This window comes from Oncorhynchus mykiss, chromosome 7 (genome assembly GCF_057628025.1).
Source record: "Oncorhynchus mykiss isolate SJ-2025 chromosome 7, ASM5762802v1, whole genome shotgun sequence".
NCBI classification, from domain to species: Eukaryota; Metazoa; Chordata; class Actinopteri; order Salmoniformes; family Salmonidae; genus Oncorhynchus; species Oncorhynchus mykiss.
Window position 1 is genome coordinate 35515133 of NC_143028.1, and position 20628 is coordinate 35535760.

At 41.3% G+C, this 20628-nt stretch overlaps 1 protein-coding gene and 1 long non-coding RNA gene across 3 annotated transcripts in view; one reads left to right on the plus strand and one right to left on the minus strand.

The window, feature by feature from the left end:
• The window catches only part of LOC149982525 (uncharacterized), a 419448-nt gene that overhangs the window by 282248 nt on the left and 116572 nt on the right, over positions 1-20628 (plus strand). The gene's annotated exons all lie outside the window — the stretch shown is intronic.
• Positions 9277-20628, minus strand: part of LOC110527764 (chemokine-like protein TAFA-2) — a 182642-nt gene continuing 171290 nt past the window's right edge. For both annotated transcript variants that reach the window (XM_021609264.3, XM_021609265.3), the window contains exon 5: positions 9277-10368. In XM_021609264.3, coding sequence (XP_021464939.1) covers positions 10357-10368 — 12 coding nt within the window. In that variant the 3' untranslated portion in view covers positions 9277-10356. The remainder of the gene's footprint in view (positions 10369-20628) is intronic.

The window sequence follows — 20628 nt, forward strand, 5'->3', positions numbered from 1 at the left end:
TTGCTTCAAGTTTCATTACTTCCCTGTGATTTCAGTCTCCATTTAGTACACATCATCATGGCTGAACATGTCAGTGATGTCAGGAAACATAAACAACCCGTCTATGACTAAAATTGTTGAGAGAACATTTGATAAGATACATTTCAGTTGGTTCCATCGTCACAAGTCTTCCACCATCTTCCAAATGACCTCAGCGAAGGAGAACTTTGGAAATAAATCATTAATTTCGCCAGAATCCTCAACTCGTCTTGTAACTCATCAACTCCTTTATCTGACCCAACCCACCTTGTGCTACTGTACTGTAACTTGCCCATTAGGCAAACATCTACTCTCCCTCCTCAAGGAGCTATTTACAGGCCATAAAAAAAATGAATGCACACACATCAAGAAATGGGGCCAAGGAGGAAAAAAAGTCTGTTAGATCAGAATTACATTTCCAGTGTGTCTCTCTCTCTCTCTCACTCCATCCTGATAGTCATCATCAGCTCATTGCAAGTCTCACTCCCATTAACCTGTTCGAAGGTTGCGAGGAGAGGAAGTTACTTTCTTTTTTATATATATGTCCTCCTGTCCTCTCTTTCCTTCTCTCCCACCTTCCATCTCTCTCAGTAAGTATCACACAATATAATTTATTTTTGAAATTACAGCAGGCCCGTTCAGCTGACCCCAGAGCATTGTGATAATGCAGTGTGGGAGTGGAGAATGCCTCTGAGGGTTCCAAACAGAACAGACGCTCTGGCCGGCACTTATGTTTGTACTCAAGGAGAGGATCCTCTGCAGCAGGGGTTGTTTTCTTTAGCGGTTGGTTTGGGGGACATATCATTTTTTGTACAACCTTTATTTAACTAGGCATGTCAGTTAAGAACAACTTTTTATTTTACAATGACGGTCTACCCCAGCCAAACCCTCCCCTAACCCAGACAACACTGGGCCAATTGTGCACCGCGCCAAGGGACTCCCAATCACAGCCATTTGTGATACAGTCTGGGATTGAACCAGGGTCTGTAGTGACACCTCCTGCACTGAGATGCAGTGCCTTAGACCACTGCGCCCCTCGGGAGCCAACATAATCATAAATCATTTGTACCATGCAAATTGACCACAATAAGCCCAAACAGATATAGTATTTGGCAAAAACATAATAATTTCGAACCTTGATTACTTTGGGATACAATCACGTCTCTGTATTTATGCCTGGGAATACTTCAAACAGATTCCCAAACAAAAATTTGAGCTGATATATATTGATTTTACAGGGGTCTTCAATGACAATTCTATATAAAAATAAATATATAAAACATCTCTTGGAAAACTTCAGCGGTGATTGTAATTGGCCCACCAATATTTTTTTAATAAAAACATTTAGTTAGAGACCTCTGCTCTACAGTAACACACTGGGAGGGAAGGGTTCCATCTAAGCTAGTTGGACAGATCCAGACATTCATTATGTGTCATGGAGAGGGAAACATAAGAAAGTGAGGCCCTGCATAATCAGCTGTCACTTACTTTCTCCTGAATCCACCAATAGTGTATGCAAGGAGAAGAGTTCGCCAGGGCAGGTAGAGAGAATCCTTTGGAAGGGGGAACATATACTGTAGTTAGTGTACAGTGTGAGTGACTGACTGACTGACTGGTTGTAGCAGCTTGAGGGCCGTGTTGTGTGATACACATGATGAATAGCCTCAGTCCAGTCAAGCATGAGGAACATGAAGAGGAGGAGGTATCAGGTATAGGCATACAGGAATATTGTACTTTGGTATTAAAATTACAGCCACTATGGCTTGGCCCCAAGCATGATAATCCCATTGTGCCGCAGGTCACAGCAGATAGAGAAGAGAAGCTGCCTCACTTCAAACTAAACTGCTTATGGCTGACGAGAACAAAAAACAACCTGTCAGAATAACATCAGCCTGCCACCTAAAGTAAGTGAATTAGGGAAAACGTCCAATTTGGATGATATAGGAAAGATATCATGAGATATTGAGAACGGAGAGAGAGACCAAACAATTAGATCAACATGAAGTGAACATTTTTTTCACAGGCAAACCTTTACAGTTGATCTCAAATGTTTTCAAGATCCAATGGTTTTTCATTACACATTGTCTGCATTCATTACGAGGTGGGGAAATAAAATTGTGTTCTATGTATCTGACTGTTTTTCAGACAAATTCATCCTGTCAAGGTGCAGCCTCAACAAACTCACCAGATGGTGTTTATGTGAGCTGTAGATTTTGTTTCTTGTTCATGCGTCTCTTAAAGTGCAAGTGCTGTACTTAGCTACCAGGGGGAATGGGCCTAGAGAAAAGCTGAGGGATGGATGCAAGGCCTGACCATTCCAAAAGTATAGCTTTAAACATGTTATACAGCTATACAGTGTGTACTTTTACGATGTTTAAAAACATTGTAGTATTACAAGTTTATTTCTTGGGTTCTGATGGGGTTTGACAGTTGAACTAAGCATTTATAATTTATATTCTTCAAGAATCAATGGGAATATATCATTAATTAATGGGCTCCCGAGTGGCGCAGTGGTCTAAAGCACTGCACCTCAGTGCTAGAGGTGTCAACACAGACCATGGTTTGATCCCGAGCTGTATCACAACGGGCTGTGACTGGGAGTCACATAGGTTAGCGTACAATTGGCCCAGTGTTGTCCGGGTTAGGGGAGGGTTTGGCTGGGGTAGTCCGTCTTTGTAAAATAAGAATTTGTTCTTACTGACTTGTGGTAGCAGAGAGAGCAGTTTATGACTAGGGTGGCAGGAGTCTTTGACAACTTGTAGGGCCTTCCTCTGACACTGCCTGGTGTAGAGGTTCTGGATGGTACGAAGCTTGGCCCCAGTGATGTACTGGGCAGTACGCACTACCCTCTGTAGTGCCTGGCAGTCGGAGGCCGAGCAGTTGCCATATCAGGCAGTGATGCTCTCGATTGTACAGCTGTAGAACCTTTTGAGAATCTGAGGACCCTTGCCAAATCTTTTCAGTCTCCTGAGGGGGAATAGGGTTTGTCATGCCCTCTTCACAACCTTCTTGTTGAGCTTGGACCATGTTAGTTTGTTGGTGATGTGGACACCAAGGAACTTGAAGCTCTCAACCTGCTCCATTACAGCCCCGTCGATGAGAATGGGGGCGTGCTCGGTCCTCTTTTTCCTATGATCCACGTCGTTTTCGGTGATCAGGCTGCTTATTACCACTGCTGTGTCATCGGCAAACTTAATGATGGTGTTGGACTCGTGCCTGGCTGTGCAGTCATGAGTGAACAGGAAGTACAGGAGGGGACTGAGCACCCACCTCTGAGGGGCCCCTGTGTTGAGGATAAGTGTGGTTGATGTGTTGTTACCTACCCTTACCACCTGCGGGTAGCCCATCAGGAAGTCCAGGATCCAGTTGCAGAGGGAGGTGTATGGGTCCTTAGCTTATTGATGAGCTTTGACGGTGTTGAACGCTGAGCTGTAGTCAATGAACAGCATTCTCACATAGGTGTTCCTTTTTTCCAAGTGGGAAGGTCAGTGTGGAGTGCAATAGAGATTGCATCATCTATGGATCTGTTGGGGCGGTATGCAAATTGGAGTGGGTCTAGGGTTTCTGTCATAATGGTGTTGATGTGAGCCATGACCAGCCTTTCAAAGCACTTCATGGCTACAGACGTGAGTGCTACGGGTCAGTAGTTATTTAGGCAGGTTACCTTAGTGTTCTTGGGCACAGGGACTATGGTGTTAGGCTTAAAACATCTTGGTATTACAGACTGACAGGGAGAGGTTGAACATTTCAGTGAAGACACTTGCCAGTTGGTCAGCGTATATACGATCGCAGTACACGTCTTGGTAATCCGTCTGGCCCTGGGGCCTTGTGAATGTTGACCTGTTGTATTCGTTTCATGTTAATTAATTATCTGTTCCTGGTCCAAAATTACCACCCCAATATAGCTGATTATAAATCCATAATAATACATATATTATCACCAAATATTGTGTTCGATATTTTTGTCAACTTAAGTTCTTGTGAACATTACAAGTTTTGAATTTCTATTTGCTATTTATGGCCTGCAGGTCTCATTGATCTGAGCTCATACAACTTGTTTTTTAGTTTAAAAAAAAGCATATTGTATGGATTATTTTGACTATAACAAATACTCAGATGAAACATAGTGTTATTTATCACAGACTACTTTGTGTCAAAGTTTAACAAGGACTCTCTCCTCCTCACCAGTGTTATGATCAAAGATATGATCAAGAGCCTCACATAGAGTACATTGTTTGGTCATTGTGCTGCCACAGAATGAATTGTGAGCAAGGCCCCAAGAAAGCTTTATATACCAGAGCTGCGAGAAAAGTTCTACATATTATTGAAACAATGATGCAATTGTTTGTGAGAATGCCAACAGGTGTGGTTCCCGTGGGGGGGAAGATATATTGGGGAAAGGTCGCCATGGAAGCCAAGAAGGGGAGTGAGGTGTGGTGTGTGTGCTCAAACACACATGCATGTGGTGGTCTGGGAGAGGAAGTGTGTCCATCTGATGAATGGGCATGTGCCTGAACTCAATTTTATACAATAATTGTAGTCTCACCCATTAATTTCTAATGACCGGTCATTTTTGACTAGGAACACCACAGGTGTACAAATGTTAATTAAATAAAACACAAAAATGTAATGACAATCATCAAAATGTATTTTGTGTGTTCAGATGCCCTGTGTGGACAAAGTCATGGAACCTTATGATGATCAGATTAAACTAAATTTTTCAGAGAGAAAACTCACAACGGTCCAATTCAACTGGAACACTCCAGGAGGGTTAAAGGTCTTACCCACATCGGCTGCGGAAAGCGTGATCTCACAGTCTTCTGGAACAGCTGATGCTCTCATGCATGTTTCAGTGTTATTTGCCTCGAAGCGAGCATAGACGTAGTTTAGCTCATCTGGTAGGCTTGTGTCACTGGGCAGCTCTCGGCTTTGCTTCTCTTTGTAGTCCTTAATGGTTTGCGAGCCTTGCCACATCCGACGAGTGTCAGAGAAAGTGTAGTATGATTAGATCTTAGTCCTGTATTGACAATTTGCCTGTTTGATGGTTTGTTGGAGGGCATAGCGGGATTTCCAGGGTTAGAGTCTCGCTACTTGAAAGTGGCAGCTCTAGCCTTAAGCTCAGTGCGGATGTTGTCTGTAATCCATGGCTTGTGGTTGGGGTATGTACTTACGGTAACTGTTGGGATGACATCATCGATGCACTTGTTGATGAAGCCAATGACTGATGTGGTGTACTCCTCAATGCCATCAGAGGAATCCCGGAACATATCTGTGCTAGCAAAACAGTCCTGTAGCTTAGTACCTGCCACATCTGACCACTTTTTTATTGATCGAGTCACTGGTGCTTCCTGCTTTAATTTTTGCTTGTAAGCAGGAATCAGGAGGATAGAATTATGGTCAGATTTTCCAAATGGAGGGCGAACCGGTTCCAACACCCAAAGCAGTGAGAACCACACCACAACCCCTGTATATTACACATTTTACCATTTGGACATCCTTATAAAATACCCTTAAAGAAAATCCATTCATGGTAAAAGCTCACTAAATACTTCCGCAATAGAGAATATGGCATGAATAAAAGCTTCACTCCCCTCGTCAGAAGTTTTTGCATCATTGTGATCTGAGACTGTCATCAAATGTGTGGTAATTTTTCTTCTGTGGCACACGTTTCTGTCCTAAGGTTTGCTACTTGAGAACTTGGAGCATCTCTTCGAAATGTCAAGAACATTCTTCGATTCATGCTGTGGTTTCAAAACACCCTGAAATGATTTCTTGCTCTCAAACTTTGTTGAAAGCATTTTCTGCCCAGATATGCAAAAACCCGGAGGATTCATGTCTGAAGAAGCCTTTCATATGTTAATAGAATATTAGAGCTCATAAAGGTGAATCACTGAAGGATTTTGTTTTAATTCGTCCGGGGCATCATACTACACAAAGGTTAATTCTCCTATCCATGGGTAGATTCACATCATGGTTTGTAGATTGAAAAGGGCCTTTCTCTGGGATCGGTTTCATGTGTTCTCTTCTCTTCTATCGAGCGCCACAGTGGATTGTCGTCTGATTAATCTTAATGAATTATGCAAATCGCCTTTATCTCAAATGATTTAGGAATGTTTTTGTATTGTTTTATTAATGCACTTTTTTACTCTGTATAATCACGTAGCCCTTCTCTGAGGCGTTCAGTGTTTGTTATTCATTGCGAGCTCTTTATTAAATCCTTGTTGGTCTCTGGCGTATTGCATGCTGGAATGAGAAATTAGTCATTACTGTAATTTAATGATTTCTAAACCAAACAAGAGGCAACCTGGATCGCTAACCGCATCACCCCGTATCACTCTATTCCCCGCAGTCTGGTATTTGGGGGCATGTCTCTCCTAAAATGTATACTTAATTAATTGCGTTCATTATCAGGAGCATCCTGAGTTGAATATACTATTTTAATTACAGCAGAGAATTGACAGACAAAATATTAAATGCCCTGAGTAAAGCACCGGCCTGATGAGAGTCTCTGGAAACCACTGTCATTGTGTTGCATTGTGATGAAGGGCTTTTTGGTTTACTTAAATAACAGTAGGTTTACTATAAAAGGTAACGTGAAGTAAGGTAAAATACACTGTATGTTTCTCGTCACATGGACTAAATTACTTTTCTTGAGCTACTTTAAGCAACAGCTCACATAACTCATTCCTGTTCATTTAAAGCAATCACTGAAACAGTGAATTGCAAAATGTCTCAAGGAACCTATTTAACTTCCAGTGCCATTTTTATGTAGGTGAATAATTAGGATTATTCAGATTAAATGAGTGTCAGCCTGCAACAGACATTTGTCTGGCCGTGACGATGGTAGAGGCCTCATTCCCCCCTATCTGAGATACCTACTGCAGCCCTCATCCTCCTCATACAACACCCGTTCTGCCAGTCACATTCTGTTAATGGTCCCCAAAGCACACACATCCTTGGGTCGCTCCTCTTTTCAGCTCGCTGCAGCTAGCGACTGGAACGAGCTGCAAAAAAACATCTCAATCTCTTCGTTCAAAGACTCAATCATGGACACTCTTACTAACAATTGTGGCTGCTTCGTGTGATGTATTGCCCTTCTTGCCCTTTGTGCTGTTGTCTGTGCCCAATAATGTTTCTACCATGTATTGTGCTGCTACCATGTTGTGCTGCTGTCATGTTGTCTCGCTACCATGTTGTTGTCATGTGTTTCTACCATGCTGTGTTTTCATGTGTTGCTGCCATGCTATGTTGTTGTCTTAGGTCTCTCTTTGTGTAGTGTTGTGGTGTCTCTCTTGTCGTGATGTGTGTTTTGCCCTATATTTTTGTAGTATAAAAAGATATCTACCTTCCACTCTAAAGTGTAGCTATTTTAAAAGTTTATTCTCTCTAAGGATGGTATTCCTCACCACTGAACCTTTACTGAGTAGTAATCTCTAAATGCACCACCCCACCACTCCCACACCTACAAGATGTTACACAAGTCAATTTACACTTCATCAAATATGTCCCTGATGTATCCGACAACACGGCATCTCTAATGACGTTGATAAACACATACATATATTCATTTCCATAAATACGGGCACCAATGCATGCCCGGGAACCATCTGTGAATAACAGATACTGTATATGATATTCATGTCTCAATTATCCTTACCATTACAGCAGAAGCAGAACCCCAAATTATAAGGTTACATATCCTGACATTACAGGGTTTTCTGGCGTTAGGTAGACCATAGGAGAATAATCAGCACAGCTCCACTCGTGTCCTCCGTATATATCTGTTCTTCCTGTGAGATGCCTGCTTGTCTCTAACCTGTGTTTGGTTTACACAGGGAGGGGAATGGAGCTGCATGTTGATAAGGATATCAGAAATGATAATGGCAGTATATATCGGTGTGGAAATGGACTAATGTGCTATTCACCCTTGCCCCCCACAGCGTATGGCTGTAACACAAAACAGTCAGATGGTACAGCAGGCAGGACGGAGGCTGAGGATGCCAAATCCTGCCCCACTTGGTTCTTACCCCTGCTCAAGACTGTGCGTCCTGAATTGCATAGCCGGTTTATTTTCTTAAAGTTTTTAATGATATGCACTACGAATTTTAGGAAGACGCCTGTGAGAAATCCCAACAGGAAATCGCTCAGAATGCTAAAGCAGCTGTGTGCAAACGGGCTTTTGTTTATCAACTTTGGAAGAAGGCAGGGTAATGGGGACTAAAAATGACCATTTTAGTTGGTTGCCCTTTATGACAATAAAGGTGTACTAGTACTACTGCATTGTGGGTCGCTCAAGCAGCAGGACCAGGTTTTTTGTTCACTATTTTACAGCAAAATATCAACCACAACAACAACAAAAATATGTTTAATTATTACTTTGAATTGCCATGCACATTTCATCATAAAAAGGGGAGGGGGTGGGGCAGAGTGCCATTTATAGTCTAATCCTGTCCATTAATTACTTGTTGGGTATAGAAATCAAAAATACTGGGTTGATGGTACAGCATATCAACAGAAAATTATGATTTGGATCCATCTCTGGATTTGGCATTGTTGAGATTGGAGCTCTTTGATGAACACAACTCTAAATTAATTCTGAGTGCTTTTCCCCTTCAATTATTCCACTATTTGCAGGACTGACTAATTGTAAATTAGTTCCAGTGTGGATCCTTGGAAAATTCTATTATGCTAATAGCATTACCCTTGCCTTACACAAGACATGTCCCACAGAGGCTGTGAGGGACTGTGACACCGATGTAAACAGGATTTTTTTTGGTTACACCGTCTGAATATAAATCATGTAATCTAAGGGAATGAATGCATAATGCTGACCTCTGTGGCAGTTCATGGTTTCCCAAAGAATGAAAGGATTTGAGCTTCAGCAGTGGGAGAGGTGCTATGACGTCAGTGCAGTAAGATTGAGTTTCACTGATGTCTTTCCTTTCCAAGCAGTTCATGGTTTTCCATTCTGACCTTTGTTTTCAAAATGCATCATCAAACCTCATTTAGTGTTGTTGTTATCCCGCCTCACATTAAGTTTGACATACAGTACCGTGCTGATATAGCTCAAACAAGTGCCTGTAATGTGGCAGTTGCATGCCACAATTCGGTGTTGAATTCATTTTGGTTGTTATTTTGTCTGTACGTTATTTGGTTGTCTTGTAATGGTGACGTTGGCGATTTCGTAAAATGTATTTAGTTGTAGAGACATTTGAAACTATGATACAAAACCAAACCCTTTCTCGATTCAGTGACATCCTTTTGACATAGGTTTATTGAGATAATACTGACACTTTTACTCAATGTTGGTCACCAGGCTATTAAAAACAGATATTAAAACAGTTGGAGTTCAGCTTAATGTCATTTTAATTGGTTTGTTGAAACCATGGTGCCTTTAATTCAAGCACTGCAACATAGTAGTTAGTACTATTTTTCACTCTGGCATCTTCTTTGATGTCTCAAGTCTTCAAAAGCAGACCTGACAGTCCAACAGAATTACTAAAACCAAACACTTAATGCTTTAAAAAAAATCAAAAACCTTAAAAAGAAGAGATGTCTGCTTCATACGGTTAAAAATAAATGGATATGCTTATGATCTAAATCTCGAACACAAACACTTGGTTTTGGAGTCATTGAGCTTCTCTGTGGCAAAAAGAGGAAAAATATTTGAAAATGTCACGTCACATGTTTCGCATTAAGGTTTATCTTGCTTGCATAATCCACAGTTTTTGTTTTTACTGAATAAATACCTTGCAGGTTTGGATCTCCTACTGTAGCAGTTCATTGGAGGAAAAAACATAAACAATAATGGCTAGGAATTGGATCTAATCAGTAGTCCAGTAGTCTGGATAAGGTGGTTCTATGGGATCTAATCAGCAGTCCAGTTGTCTGGATAGGTGGTTCTATGGGATCTGATCAGTAGTCCAGTAGTCTGGATAGGTGGTTCTATGGGATCTAATCAGCAGTCCAGTAGTCTGGATAGGTGGTTCTATGGGATCTAATCAGTAGTCCAGTAGTCTGGATAGGTGGTTCTAATCAGTAGTCCAGTGTCTGGATAGGTGGTTCTATGAGATCTAATCAGTAGTCCATTAGTCTGGATAGGTGGTTCTATGGGATCTAATCAGTAGTCTGGATAGGTGGTTCTATGGGATCTCCAAGTCAAGTCTCTGCTCTGCATCCATACAGTGGAATTTCAGTGTTTCCTTTTTTTTCCCTTATTGGTCCCTGGTTCCATCCCACAATCCTTCAATACATAGTCTTCACATCCAAGAAGTCCCTGTGGTTTCTGTCAAGGAAGAGATGACTGATGCCAAGTCTTCAGATCCAGGACAGGCCGCACTATCGTGTGACCTGTAAAAAGGGGAGATAGCAGGATGTTAGTTAATACTAATGGGCAACGCTACAGATTTAAACTAGGATTTGGTGCTATTTATGACACATGGCAGTGTGTAAAAACCTCAGTCAATCTGACCCCGCTGCTGGACTACAAACCCACGATAAGAAGATTGAGTGATTAATTACACAACATGGATGGAGCGTTGTTTATTCCAAAAGGTCCATCTCTAAGTACTAAGCACCACACCACACTGTCTATTACTGTGTACATCTATATCTGTCTTATTGTGTAGATCAATCTGTCAAACGTGCTGCATACACCAGGCTGTGTTTGAATCCCCAGCTGTCACGACCATCACCCACCTGTCCTAGTGTGTCCGAGTCAAATAGTGTAGTGTAGTGTATGTCAGAAATGGTACGGTAGGTCTGGTAGGTTTTATGTAATGAGATGTACTGTACACACGGTAATGGTGTAGATTGATTTCAAAACATGACGCACATGATCCATTTTGACACCCTGCGAGCATAAGTATTTCACTGAATATTAATCCAAAGGGCCCTCACAAAGTACAGTCACGATGGCATGTGCCATCTTTGCGGTTTTCATGGTCATAAAAGGAATGATGTTAGTTGTCCTCTCTTTGGTGTTTTGCCCTTTAAGTAGAATACACATTTAGAGCCCTAGTTTAATTCAAAAATAGAATTATAGGTTCAGGGGTATGTCATAAAATATTTGAGCTATTTTCACAATCGGAATATAGGTGCAGTAGCTGGCGGTGGTGCGAAAGGGCTGGGTTTTGATGAATAAACAAGTTGTGGGTGTGTCAAGGCTTGGCCCCTCACTGGCCAATCAGAACGTGCTCCATGGCTAAATATGTGGTTGCTTCAAGTTGTGTGTTTATGATCTTCTATGTATTGCATTGTCATCAACTCCAATTCGAATGTTATTCCGTTATAGCTTAGTTTGTTAAATAGCCTGCCTCATACTTGCTAAATTGTATGTTGAAGTACACATTGTTTGAATTGTATTGCTTCAATATGGAATACATTGTTAAACATAGGCTACAGCATTCACACTGATAAAGGGTCTAGGACTACTGTAAATTGCAATTGGGACATATACATGACAAACATAGTCAATAAGCAAGATTAAATTCACTAGGCTAAAGGCCTAAAAAGACATTGTATAACTAATACAATTCTAATGAAAATGAAACAACTTATTTTAAATAGGCTGTCTAAATACAGTTCCAGGCACCATAATTGCTCCCCATGGGCGTATAATACAGACAGGGCAACTTAGACTATGGAGGGTTTTACGCACATCAAAAATGTTCACAGGAGCTCGACAAAGATCCAAAATAAAGAGAGAGGGTGAATGTCCACTCACAGTTAGACTGCTCCCAAATGTAATGTCTTATAAACATCATGGAACCATTTTACAGATCATATTTGCACTTCTCTGGAAATAGCAGATGAAATTGCATTGCATTCGAGCCATATATAGTGCCTTGACCCTTGACTTTTTCCACATTTTGTTACGTTACAGCCTTATTCTAAATAGATGAAATCGTTTTTTTCCCCTCATCAATCTATACACAATACCCCATAAAGACAAAGCAAAAACGTTTTTTTAAACAAACAATACAAACCTGAAAAAATAATTTACATAAGTATCCAAATCAAATTTTATTTGCCACATGCGCCGAATATCAAGTGTAGACTTTACCGCAAAATGCTTACTTACAAGCCCTTCACCAACAGTGCAGTTCAAGAAGAAAATATTTACCAAGAAGGCTAAAATAAAAAACACAATAAGAATAACAATAACGAGGCTATATAGAGGGGGAACCGGTACCGAGTCCGTGTGCAGGAGTACAGACTAGTTGAGGTAATCTGTACATGTAGGTGGGGAGCAAAGTGACTATGCATAGGTAACAAACAGGGAGTAGCAGGAGTGTACAAGAGGGGGGGGGGGGGTCTGGATGGCAGGAATATTGGCCCCAGTGATGTACTGGGCCATTCGCACTACCCTCTGTAGGGCCTTACGGTCAGATTGAAGTGGGTCTAAGGTGTCCGGGAGGATGCTGTTGATATGAGCCATGACCAGCCTTTCAAATTACTTCATGGCTACAGGTGGTAATCATTTAGGAAGGTTACCTTCGCTTCCTTGGGCACAGGGACTATGGTGGTCTGCTTGAAACATGTAGGTATTACAGACTCAGTCAGGCAGGGAGAGGTTGAAAATGTCAGTGAAGTCACTTGACAGTTGGTCCCTGCATGCTTTGAGTACACGTCCTGGTAATCCGTCTGTCCCATCGGCTTTGTAAATATTGACCTGTTTTAAGGTTTAACCGAGAGCGTTATCACGCAGTCACCCAGAACAGCTGGTGCTCTCATGCATGATTCAGTTTTTCTTGCTTCGAAATGAGCATAAAATGCATTCAGCTCGTCTGGTAGGCTCATGTCACTGGGCAGCTAACGTCTGGGTTTCCCTTTGTAGTCCGTAATAGTTTTCAAACCATTCCACATCCTACGAGCGTCAGAGCCAGTGTAGTAGGATTCAATCATAATCCTGTAATGACGCTTTGCTTGTTTGATGATTTGTCTGAGGGCATAGCGAGATTTCTTTTAAGCGTCCGGATTAGTCTTCCGCTCCATGAAAGGAAAGTGGCAGCTCTAGCCTTTAGCTCGATGCGGATGTTGCTTGTAATCCATGGCTTCTGGTTGGGATATGTACGTACAGTCACTGTGGGGACGACGTTACCGATGCACTTGTTGATGAAGCCGATGACTGAGGTGGTGTATTCCTCAATGCCATTGGATGAATCCCGGAACATATTCCAATCTGTGCTAGCAAAACAGTCCTGTAGTGTAGCATCTGCGTCATTTGACCACTTCCGTATTGAGCGAGTCACTGGTACTTCCTGCTTTAGTTTTTGCTTGTAAGCAGGAATCAGGAGGATAGAATTGTGGTCAGATTTGCCAAATGGAAGGCGGGGGAGAGCTTTGTATGCATCTCTGTGTGTGGAGTAAAGGTGGTCTATTATTTTTTTTCTCAGAAGGATCCCTGATCTGCGTACCCTTTTTCGGTGTCTTCACGCAAAATGGCGTGGATCTGGGCCTGTTCCATTGAAAGCAGGATATCCTTCTCGTCAGACTCATTAGAGGAAAAGGTTTCCTCGAGTCCACGGTGAGTAATCTCTTTTCTGATGTGGTGAACCTTCCAACAGCCAGTCTAAGGTCCTGAGTGCTCTGGAGCAGGTTTTCTTGAAGGATCTCTCTGTAGTTTGCTCCGTTAATCTTTGCCTCGATCCTGACTAGTCTCCCTGTACCTGCCGCTGAACATCATCCCCACAGCATGATGCTGCCACCACCATGCTTGACCATAGGGATTGTGTCAAGTTTCCTCCAGGCGTGACGCTTGGCATTCAGGCCAAAGAGTTCAATCTTGGTTTCATCAGACCAGAGAATCTTGTTTCTCAGGGTCTGAGAGTCTTTAGGTGCCTTTTGGCAAACTTTAAGCAGGCATTCATTTGTCCTTTTACTGACGAGTGGCTTCTATCTGGCCACTCTATCACAAACGCCTAATTGGTGGAGTGCTAGAAAGATGGTTGTCCTTCTGGAAGGTTCTCCCATCTCCACAGAGGACCTCTGGAGCTCTATCAGAGTGACCATCGGGTTCTTGGTCACCTCGCTGACCAAGGCCCTTCTCCCCGGATTGTTCAGTTTGACTGGGCGGCCAGCTCTAGGAAAAGTATTGGTGGTTCCAAACTTCTTCCATTTAAGAATGATGGAGGCTACTGTGTTTTTGGGGACCTTCAATGCTGCAAATATCAATCAATCAATTGAATTTACCACAGGTGGACTTCAATCAAGTTGTAGAAACATCTCAAGGATGCTCAATTTTAAACAGGATGCACGCACCTGAGCTTAATTTCGAGTCTCATAGCAAAAGGTCTGAATACTTATGTAAAGTAAATAAGGTATTTCTGTTTTTGTTGTTAATAAATTTGCAAACATTTCTAAACTGTTTTCACTTATTATTGTCATTATTGTAAAATTCTTTGTTAGAAGGATGGTCGGACCAAGATCATTTTTTATTTATGACGACCGGCACAAAACAAGAAAGAGTAACAAATGAAACGCACAGTTTTGTAGGGCTAAAAAGCAACAATACAAAATCAAGATCGCACAAACAGCAGGTGGGAAAAGACTCCCTAAATATGAGCCCCAATCAGAGACAATGATAGACAGCTGCCTCTGATTGGGAACCATACCAGGCCAACACAGAAAATAAAAAACTAGACTACCCACACACCCTGGCCTAACCAAAATAGAGAAATAAAAGGTTCTCTGAGGTCAGGGCGTGACAATTAAGGGGTATTGCGTGTGGATTGATGAGAAAAACCAATAATGTAATACATTTTTGAATACAGCTGTAATGTAACAAAATGTGGAAAAAGTGAAGGTGTATGAATACTTTCGGAAGGAACTGTACATTCTGAACATAAACCAATGGATGGTGAATCTTTCTAATAAAATGTGTTTTTTAATCAAATTAAACAAACAATCCATCTGTTTTTTAAAAACAACAATATTTCTAAAAAGGATGGGGTCAGAAGCATGATATTATAAATCACATCTTCGGCAGTAGGCATGGATGTTTGTCCTATCCATTGAAGGTTTATTGAAGAGTATACAGTAACCCTACAATAGGCCTAGTTACAACAAACATTGGCTTCAACATGGAAATAATAATCTGCACACATTGCATTCACATTTCGAAAATTCACTGTGTGTTTGCGCCATTGACAATTGGACTTTGCCCAAACGTTATAATAAGATTAGTTTACCATCGCCATTGATATGATCTGTTTGTGACTTTGCCACATGAAAGACAAACAAATGAACAGGGAAATATAGCCTAGACTACAAGCGGATTCAACACCAAGGAAAAACGATAAGCAGTCTATCGCAATAACTTGATGTTCCTAAACATTTCCGCTAAAACCCGCTTTTGGTAAGTCTTAAATATCACCAGTAGGGCTGCTTGAAATTGACACATTGGTGCATGTTTTTAATGACACGCTTTAAATATTTCCACCCTCCCACCTCAGCGCAAGCAAGCTAATACAACTTACCAACCCTGGTGTTAGAGCTCGAAAATGCCAGTGTGCCAGTGTTTACATGACAAAATTGCAAACTAGTGTTTGACACTAGCGCCGCCTTAACAGCAGCTGAAACTAGAGCCCCTAGTATACATAATTATAAGTGGGGCTTGTTTTCAGAGAGTGGCACACGCATGCATGGGTGTTCCTATTTGTGTCTGGGCACCTATTAGTGTCATTCAATTACCGAGTGGCAGGGGCTCCACGGTCTTGGCCTGGAAAGCGGTAGTGTCAGGTGACATGAGGTGTCAGTGCCCCACAGCACACTGTTCCAAGGTATGCCTCATCCCAGTCGGGCCATGGAGGGTCTCACTCTCTAACAGATTTCACACACACAAACATCTAATAACTAAAAATACATTGGCCTGTAATTTTGTTCACGGGCACTGAAACAGGGAACATAAGACTCACCCCTCGCTGTTTCAGGAGGCACAGTTTAATCTTCACATGGCAGTGACACTCGTCAGGATGCTGGTTGTGTGTGTATGTGCGTGTGGAGAGGAGTGACTGTGTGGTTTGGTTCCATTCCAGGGCACTGCGTGAAGTCTTCAAACAGAAGAGGCTCAATGCGTACAAGCCAGCAGGTTCTCCAGTCTCACCATTAGCTACACCACAGATTGGCAAAGCATGTATCCTACAGTACGAAGCTACTAGAAGAATTTAATGCCAAAAAAGTGGATAAGTCCTGACTTATATCCCATAACGAGTAACCAGACCCATATGACAACAAAAGGTGTTACATATTCTTATTATATTGCTGTGCTGCTGCATATTGGAATTCTAGTTATATCCACGCAATATGTGATCAGATTTAAACACCTAGAGAATCATATAATGAAAAACAATTTGCATGCTAGTTATGTGAGAGCAGTTTTGGGTGCTGATGTGAGGGTTTTGTGGAGGAGACCGAGGTAACCAGTGGGCGAACCACACGAATGGAAAGAAGAACAAAGGAGGTTTTGATGCTTAAGCTGTGTAGGTAGGCCTATAAAGGGATAAAAGACCACACTTGACTAGTCAGGCTCAAACTAACCCGATTCAAAGCTTCACGGACAAACGAACAAATGCTTACCACTGATAAAGAAGCACAATCTTTGTTATTTTGATTTTGTTCTCTACTTATCGACTGTACGGATTTCATAATCTTTTAGGGGCTCTATGCAGTGAAATATAGTCAATTATTGGCTTGCCTACAGAAAGTGTCTTGTCTATCTGTGAAAGTGGTGGAGGTGGAGGGTCTCATTCCACTGTCTTTACTGGTGCCCTAAAAGCCCAAACTGCAGAGTCAATCTCAGATTTCAGACAGAGCCTCATGGGCCTTAAGAAACAGATCAATGATCGATACAATGATTTAGGGCATCTTTCAGGCCATATATCGACTACTTCGGTATTGATGGAATTACCAGATGGTATCTTTTATCTCCCAAACTATTAAAAGGATGTATATCAGCCATACTCAAAAGGCAGATGGCTAATTATTTTTTTTTTGGGGGGGGGGGGGACTCAGTCAGGCTTTTGAAATGTGGTAGTGAATGGGCAGTCATCCTCTTGGAATGTCATTCACTGACAGACATTAGAAAGCTATTTATAACCTGTCAGAAATGTCCAGTTGATCAGCTAGCCCATGTTAGCTAGCAGGTTAGTTCAGCTAACCAGCTATCTACATCTTGTATTTATCATGGCCAGATCACGTGCCCAGGGGCATTGAACCCCAGGGAGTCCCCATTGATTTTGTTGAGTCACTCAGGTATCATATGAACACACATAAGATATGGCAAAATGTGTAGAATTGCAGGAAATTAGCTTTAAACTGCAGAATTTTAACTCCGTCCCATGGCAAATTCTGTAGAATTGCAGGAAATAAGCTTTACAACTGCTAAATGTTCTCTAGACCAACGAGGGGTGTGAAATTATTTGAAAAGTTTGGGTTCCATGGGTCGTGATTCGGAGGTTTGTTACTACGCCAATAAATTACAATATCCACCCGGACCTTTGCCAATTTGTGTGACCAGACCTTCTGAAATAGTAGTATCCCCACTGTATATTATATAGAGTCTATAGGTTAACAGTGTTTCTACATGGTGTATGGGTGGGGGTCCATTTACAGCAGTGTATTGTTATGTACTGACAATGTGTCAAAAAAATGTTTCACTAACACAAACAGCTTAAAACCTCTTAAGGATCGGCCCCTTTTTTTCAATTTTCGCCTAAAATGACATACCCAAATCTAACTGCCTGAAGCAAGGATATGCATATTATTGGTACCATTTGAAAGGAAACACTTTGAAGTTTGAGGAAATGTGAAAGGAATCTAGGAGAATATAACACATTAGATCTGGTAAAAGATAACACAAAGAAACCCTCCCCCCCTTTTTTTGTACCATATTTGAATTGCAGGAGAAAGGCCATAATGTATTATTCCAGCCCAGGTGCAATTTATATGTTGGCCACTGGATGGAATCAGTGTATGTGCACGTTTTACGACTGATCCAATGAACCATTGCATTTCTGTTCAAAATGTTGTATCAAGACTGCCCAAATGTGCCTAAAATAGTTTATTAATAACTTTTCAAAACTGTGCACTCTCCTCAAACAATAGCATGGTATTCTTCCACTGTAATAGCTACTGTAAATTGGACAGTGCAGTCAGATTAACAAGAATTTAAGCTGTCTGCCAATATCAGATATTTTTATTTTTATTTTTTTTATTTCACCTTTATTTAACCAGGTAGGCTAGTTGTGAACAAGTTCTCATTTGCTACTGCATAGCAATTCGACACATACAACAACACAGAGTTACACATAGAGTCAATAATACAGTAGAACAAAAGAAAACAAAAAGTCTATATACAGTGAGTGCAAATGAGGTAAGTTAAGGAAATAAATAGGCCATGGTGGCGAGGTAATTACAATATAGCAGTTAAACACTGGAATGGTAGATCGGCAGAAGATTAATGTGCTGGGGTGCAAAATAAATAAATAAATGCCAGTATAGGGATGAGGTAGGTAGATAGATGGGCTGTTTACAGATAGGCTAACTACAGGTGCAGTGATCTGTAAACTGCTCTGACAGCTGGTGCTTAAAGCTAGTGAGGGAGATATGAGTCTCCAGCTTCAGAGATTTTTGCAATTCGTTCCAGTCATGGGCAACAGAGAACTGGAAGGAAAGACGACCAAAGGAGGAATTGGCTTTGGGGGTGACCAGTGAGATATGCCTGCTGGAGCGCGTGCTACGAGTGGGTGCTGGTATGGTGACCAGTGAGCTGAGATAAGGCGGGGCTTTACCTAGCAGAGACTTGTAGATAACCTGTAGCCAGTGGGTTTGGCGACGAGTATGAAGCGAGGGCCAACCAACGAGAGCGTACAGGTCGCAATGGTGGGTAGTGTATGGGGCTTTGGTGACAAAACGGATAGCACTGTGATAGACTGCATCCAGTTTGTTGAGTAGAGTGTTGGAGGCTATTTTATAGATGACATCACCGAAGTCGAGGATCGGTAGAATGGTCAGTTTTACTTGGGTATGTTTGGCAGCATGAGTGAAGGATGCTTTGTCTATGTCCCGGGAAATGTTCTTGTTACTTACAACCTCATGGTAATCGCATTAGCCTACGTTAGCTCAACCGTCTAGCAGGTTACCCTCCAATCCTGAAGAAGTTTTAATTCAATTGCTGTTAGAGGCACATTGTCTGTGGTAAAAATGAAATGTAAAAGCTAATTTGTGTAAATGTTTGTTATGAAATTGTTTTGAAAGGAGGATATGATTTCACACAGCTTTACATATTGAATCATACACATTACTGTGGGCCCACATTTACATAAAGGCCTCATCCATTGCCATGATATCATGGAATGGGATACATGAAACTGTTAGCAAACTTTACACTCGAACCCCCAGCGCTTAAAGAGAAAAAAATATGATGTGAAATGCATCATACCAGCTGTATTTCTATATTTCAAAAGTTAAATATACTGAAAACTTGATTGCTGACACAGAAAACATTTTGGAACTATATCAACAATGGACTAATGAAATAAATACAAAAATATAATTTTGGGTTTTCCTTTAACCCTCTCAAACCTGTCAAATGATTTTTATCAAACTACAATAGGATTTGATTGACACAGTGGGATTGACATATCTGCACTAGCATTGAGTTCTCATCCACGTAACATCACGTGTGGCAAGGCTTACAATGAATAAAAAATAAACTCTTACACGACAGTGGACCTACTGTATACAAACAACGGCCATGGGTCCTAAGGTCCCGGATTCATTCAAGCTATTCCACTCAGCTCTTAGTCCAAACACAGTAAGCCCTTTGTATAGGTCTTATACAACCTTACATCTTCTCATCACCAACATCCAGGTAATTATTTCTAAAAGTAACATCATTTGTACCTTCTTGAGAATTGGCTCTGTGCACCGCTTGTTAGGTGTGATGTGTGTTGATTGATATGATGTGAAAGTGGGGGTGAGGGTATGACTCATGACCTTACTGACAGGCTTCTAACCCCTGCACTCTTAGAAAAAGGTGGTATGTGGAACCATACAGGGTTCTTTGGTTTGTCCTCATGGGGGAGCCCGTTTTGGTGCTAGGTAGAACTCTTTGCAGACAGTTCTACCTAAAAACCGTATATGTAGGGTTCTTCGTAGAACCCCCTGTATATGGTTCTACCTAGAACCCTCTGTGAAGGGTTCTAACAAAAACAATTTTATCATTCTAACGGTTCTTCCTAGAACCCTCTATGAACAGTTACACCAGCATTATTAGCCTTTACAATTAAATGATTTATGGCATATATTATATACAGTACTAGTCAAAAGTTTGGACACACCTACTCATTCAAGGGTTTTTCTTTATTTGTACATTCTACATTGTACAATAAAAGGGAAGACATCAAAACTATGAAATAACACATGGATTCATGTGGTAACCCAAAAAGTACCTGTTTCCTCCAGCTTCTTCACAAGGTCTTGTGCTGTTGTTCTGGGGGATTGATTTGCACTTTTCGCACCAAAGTACGTTCATCTCCAGGAGACAGAAAGTGTTCATTTGCATTAACTGCACCTATAGTTACTAGCCTCAAAAACTGCAGCACAAAT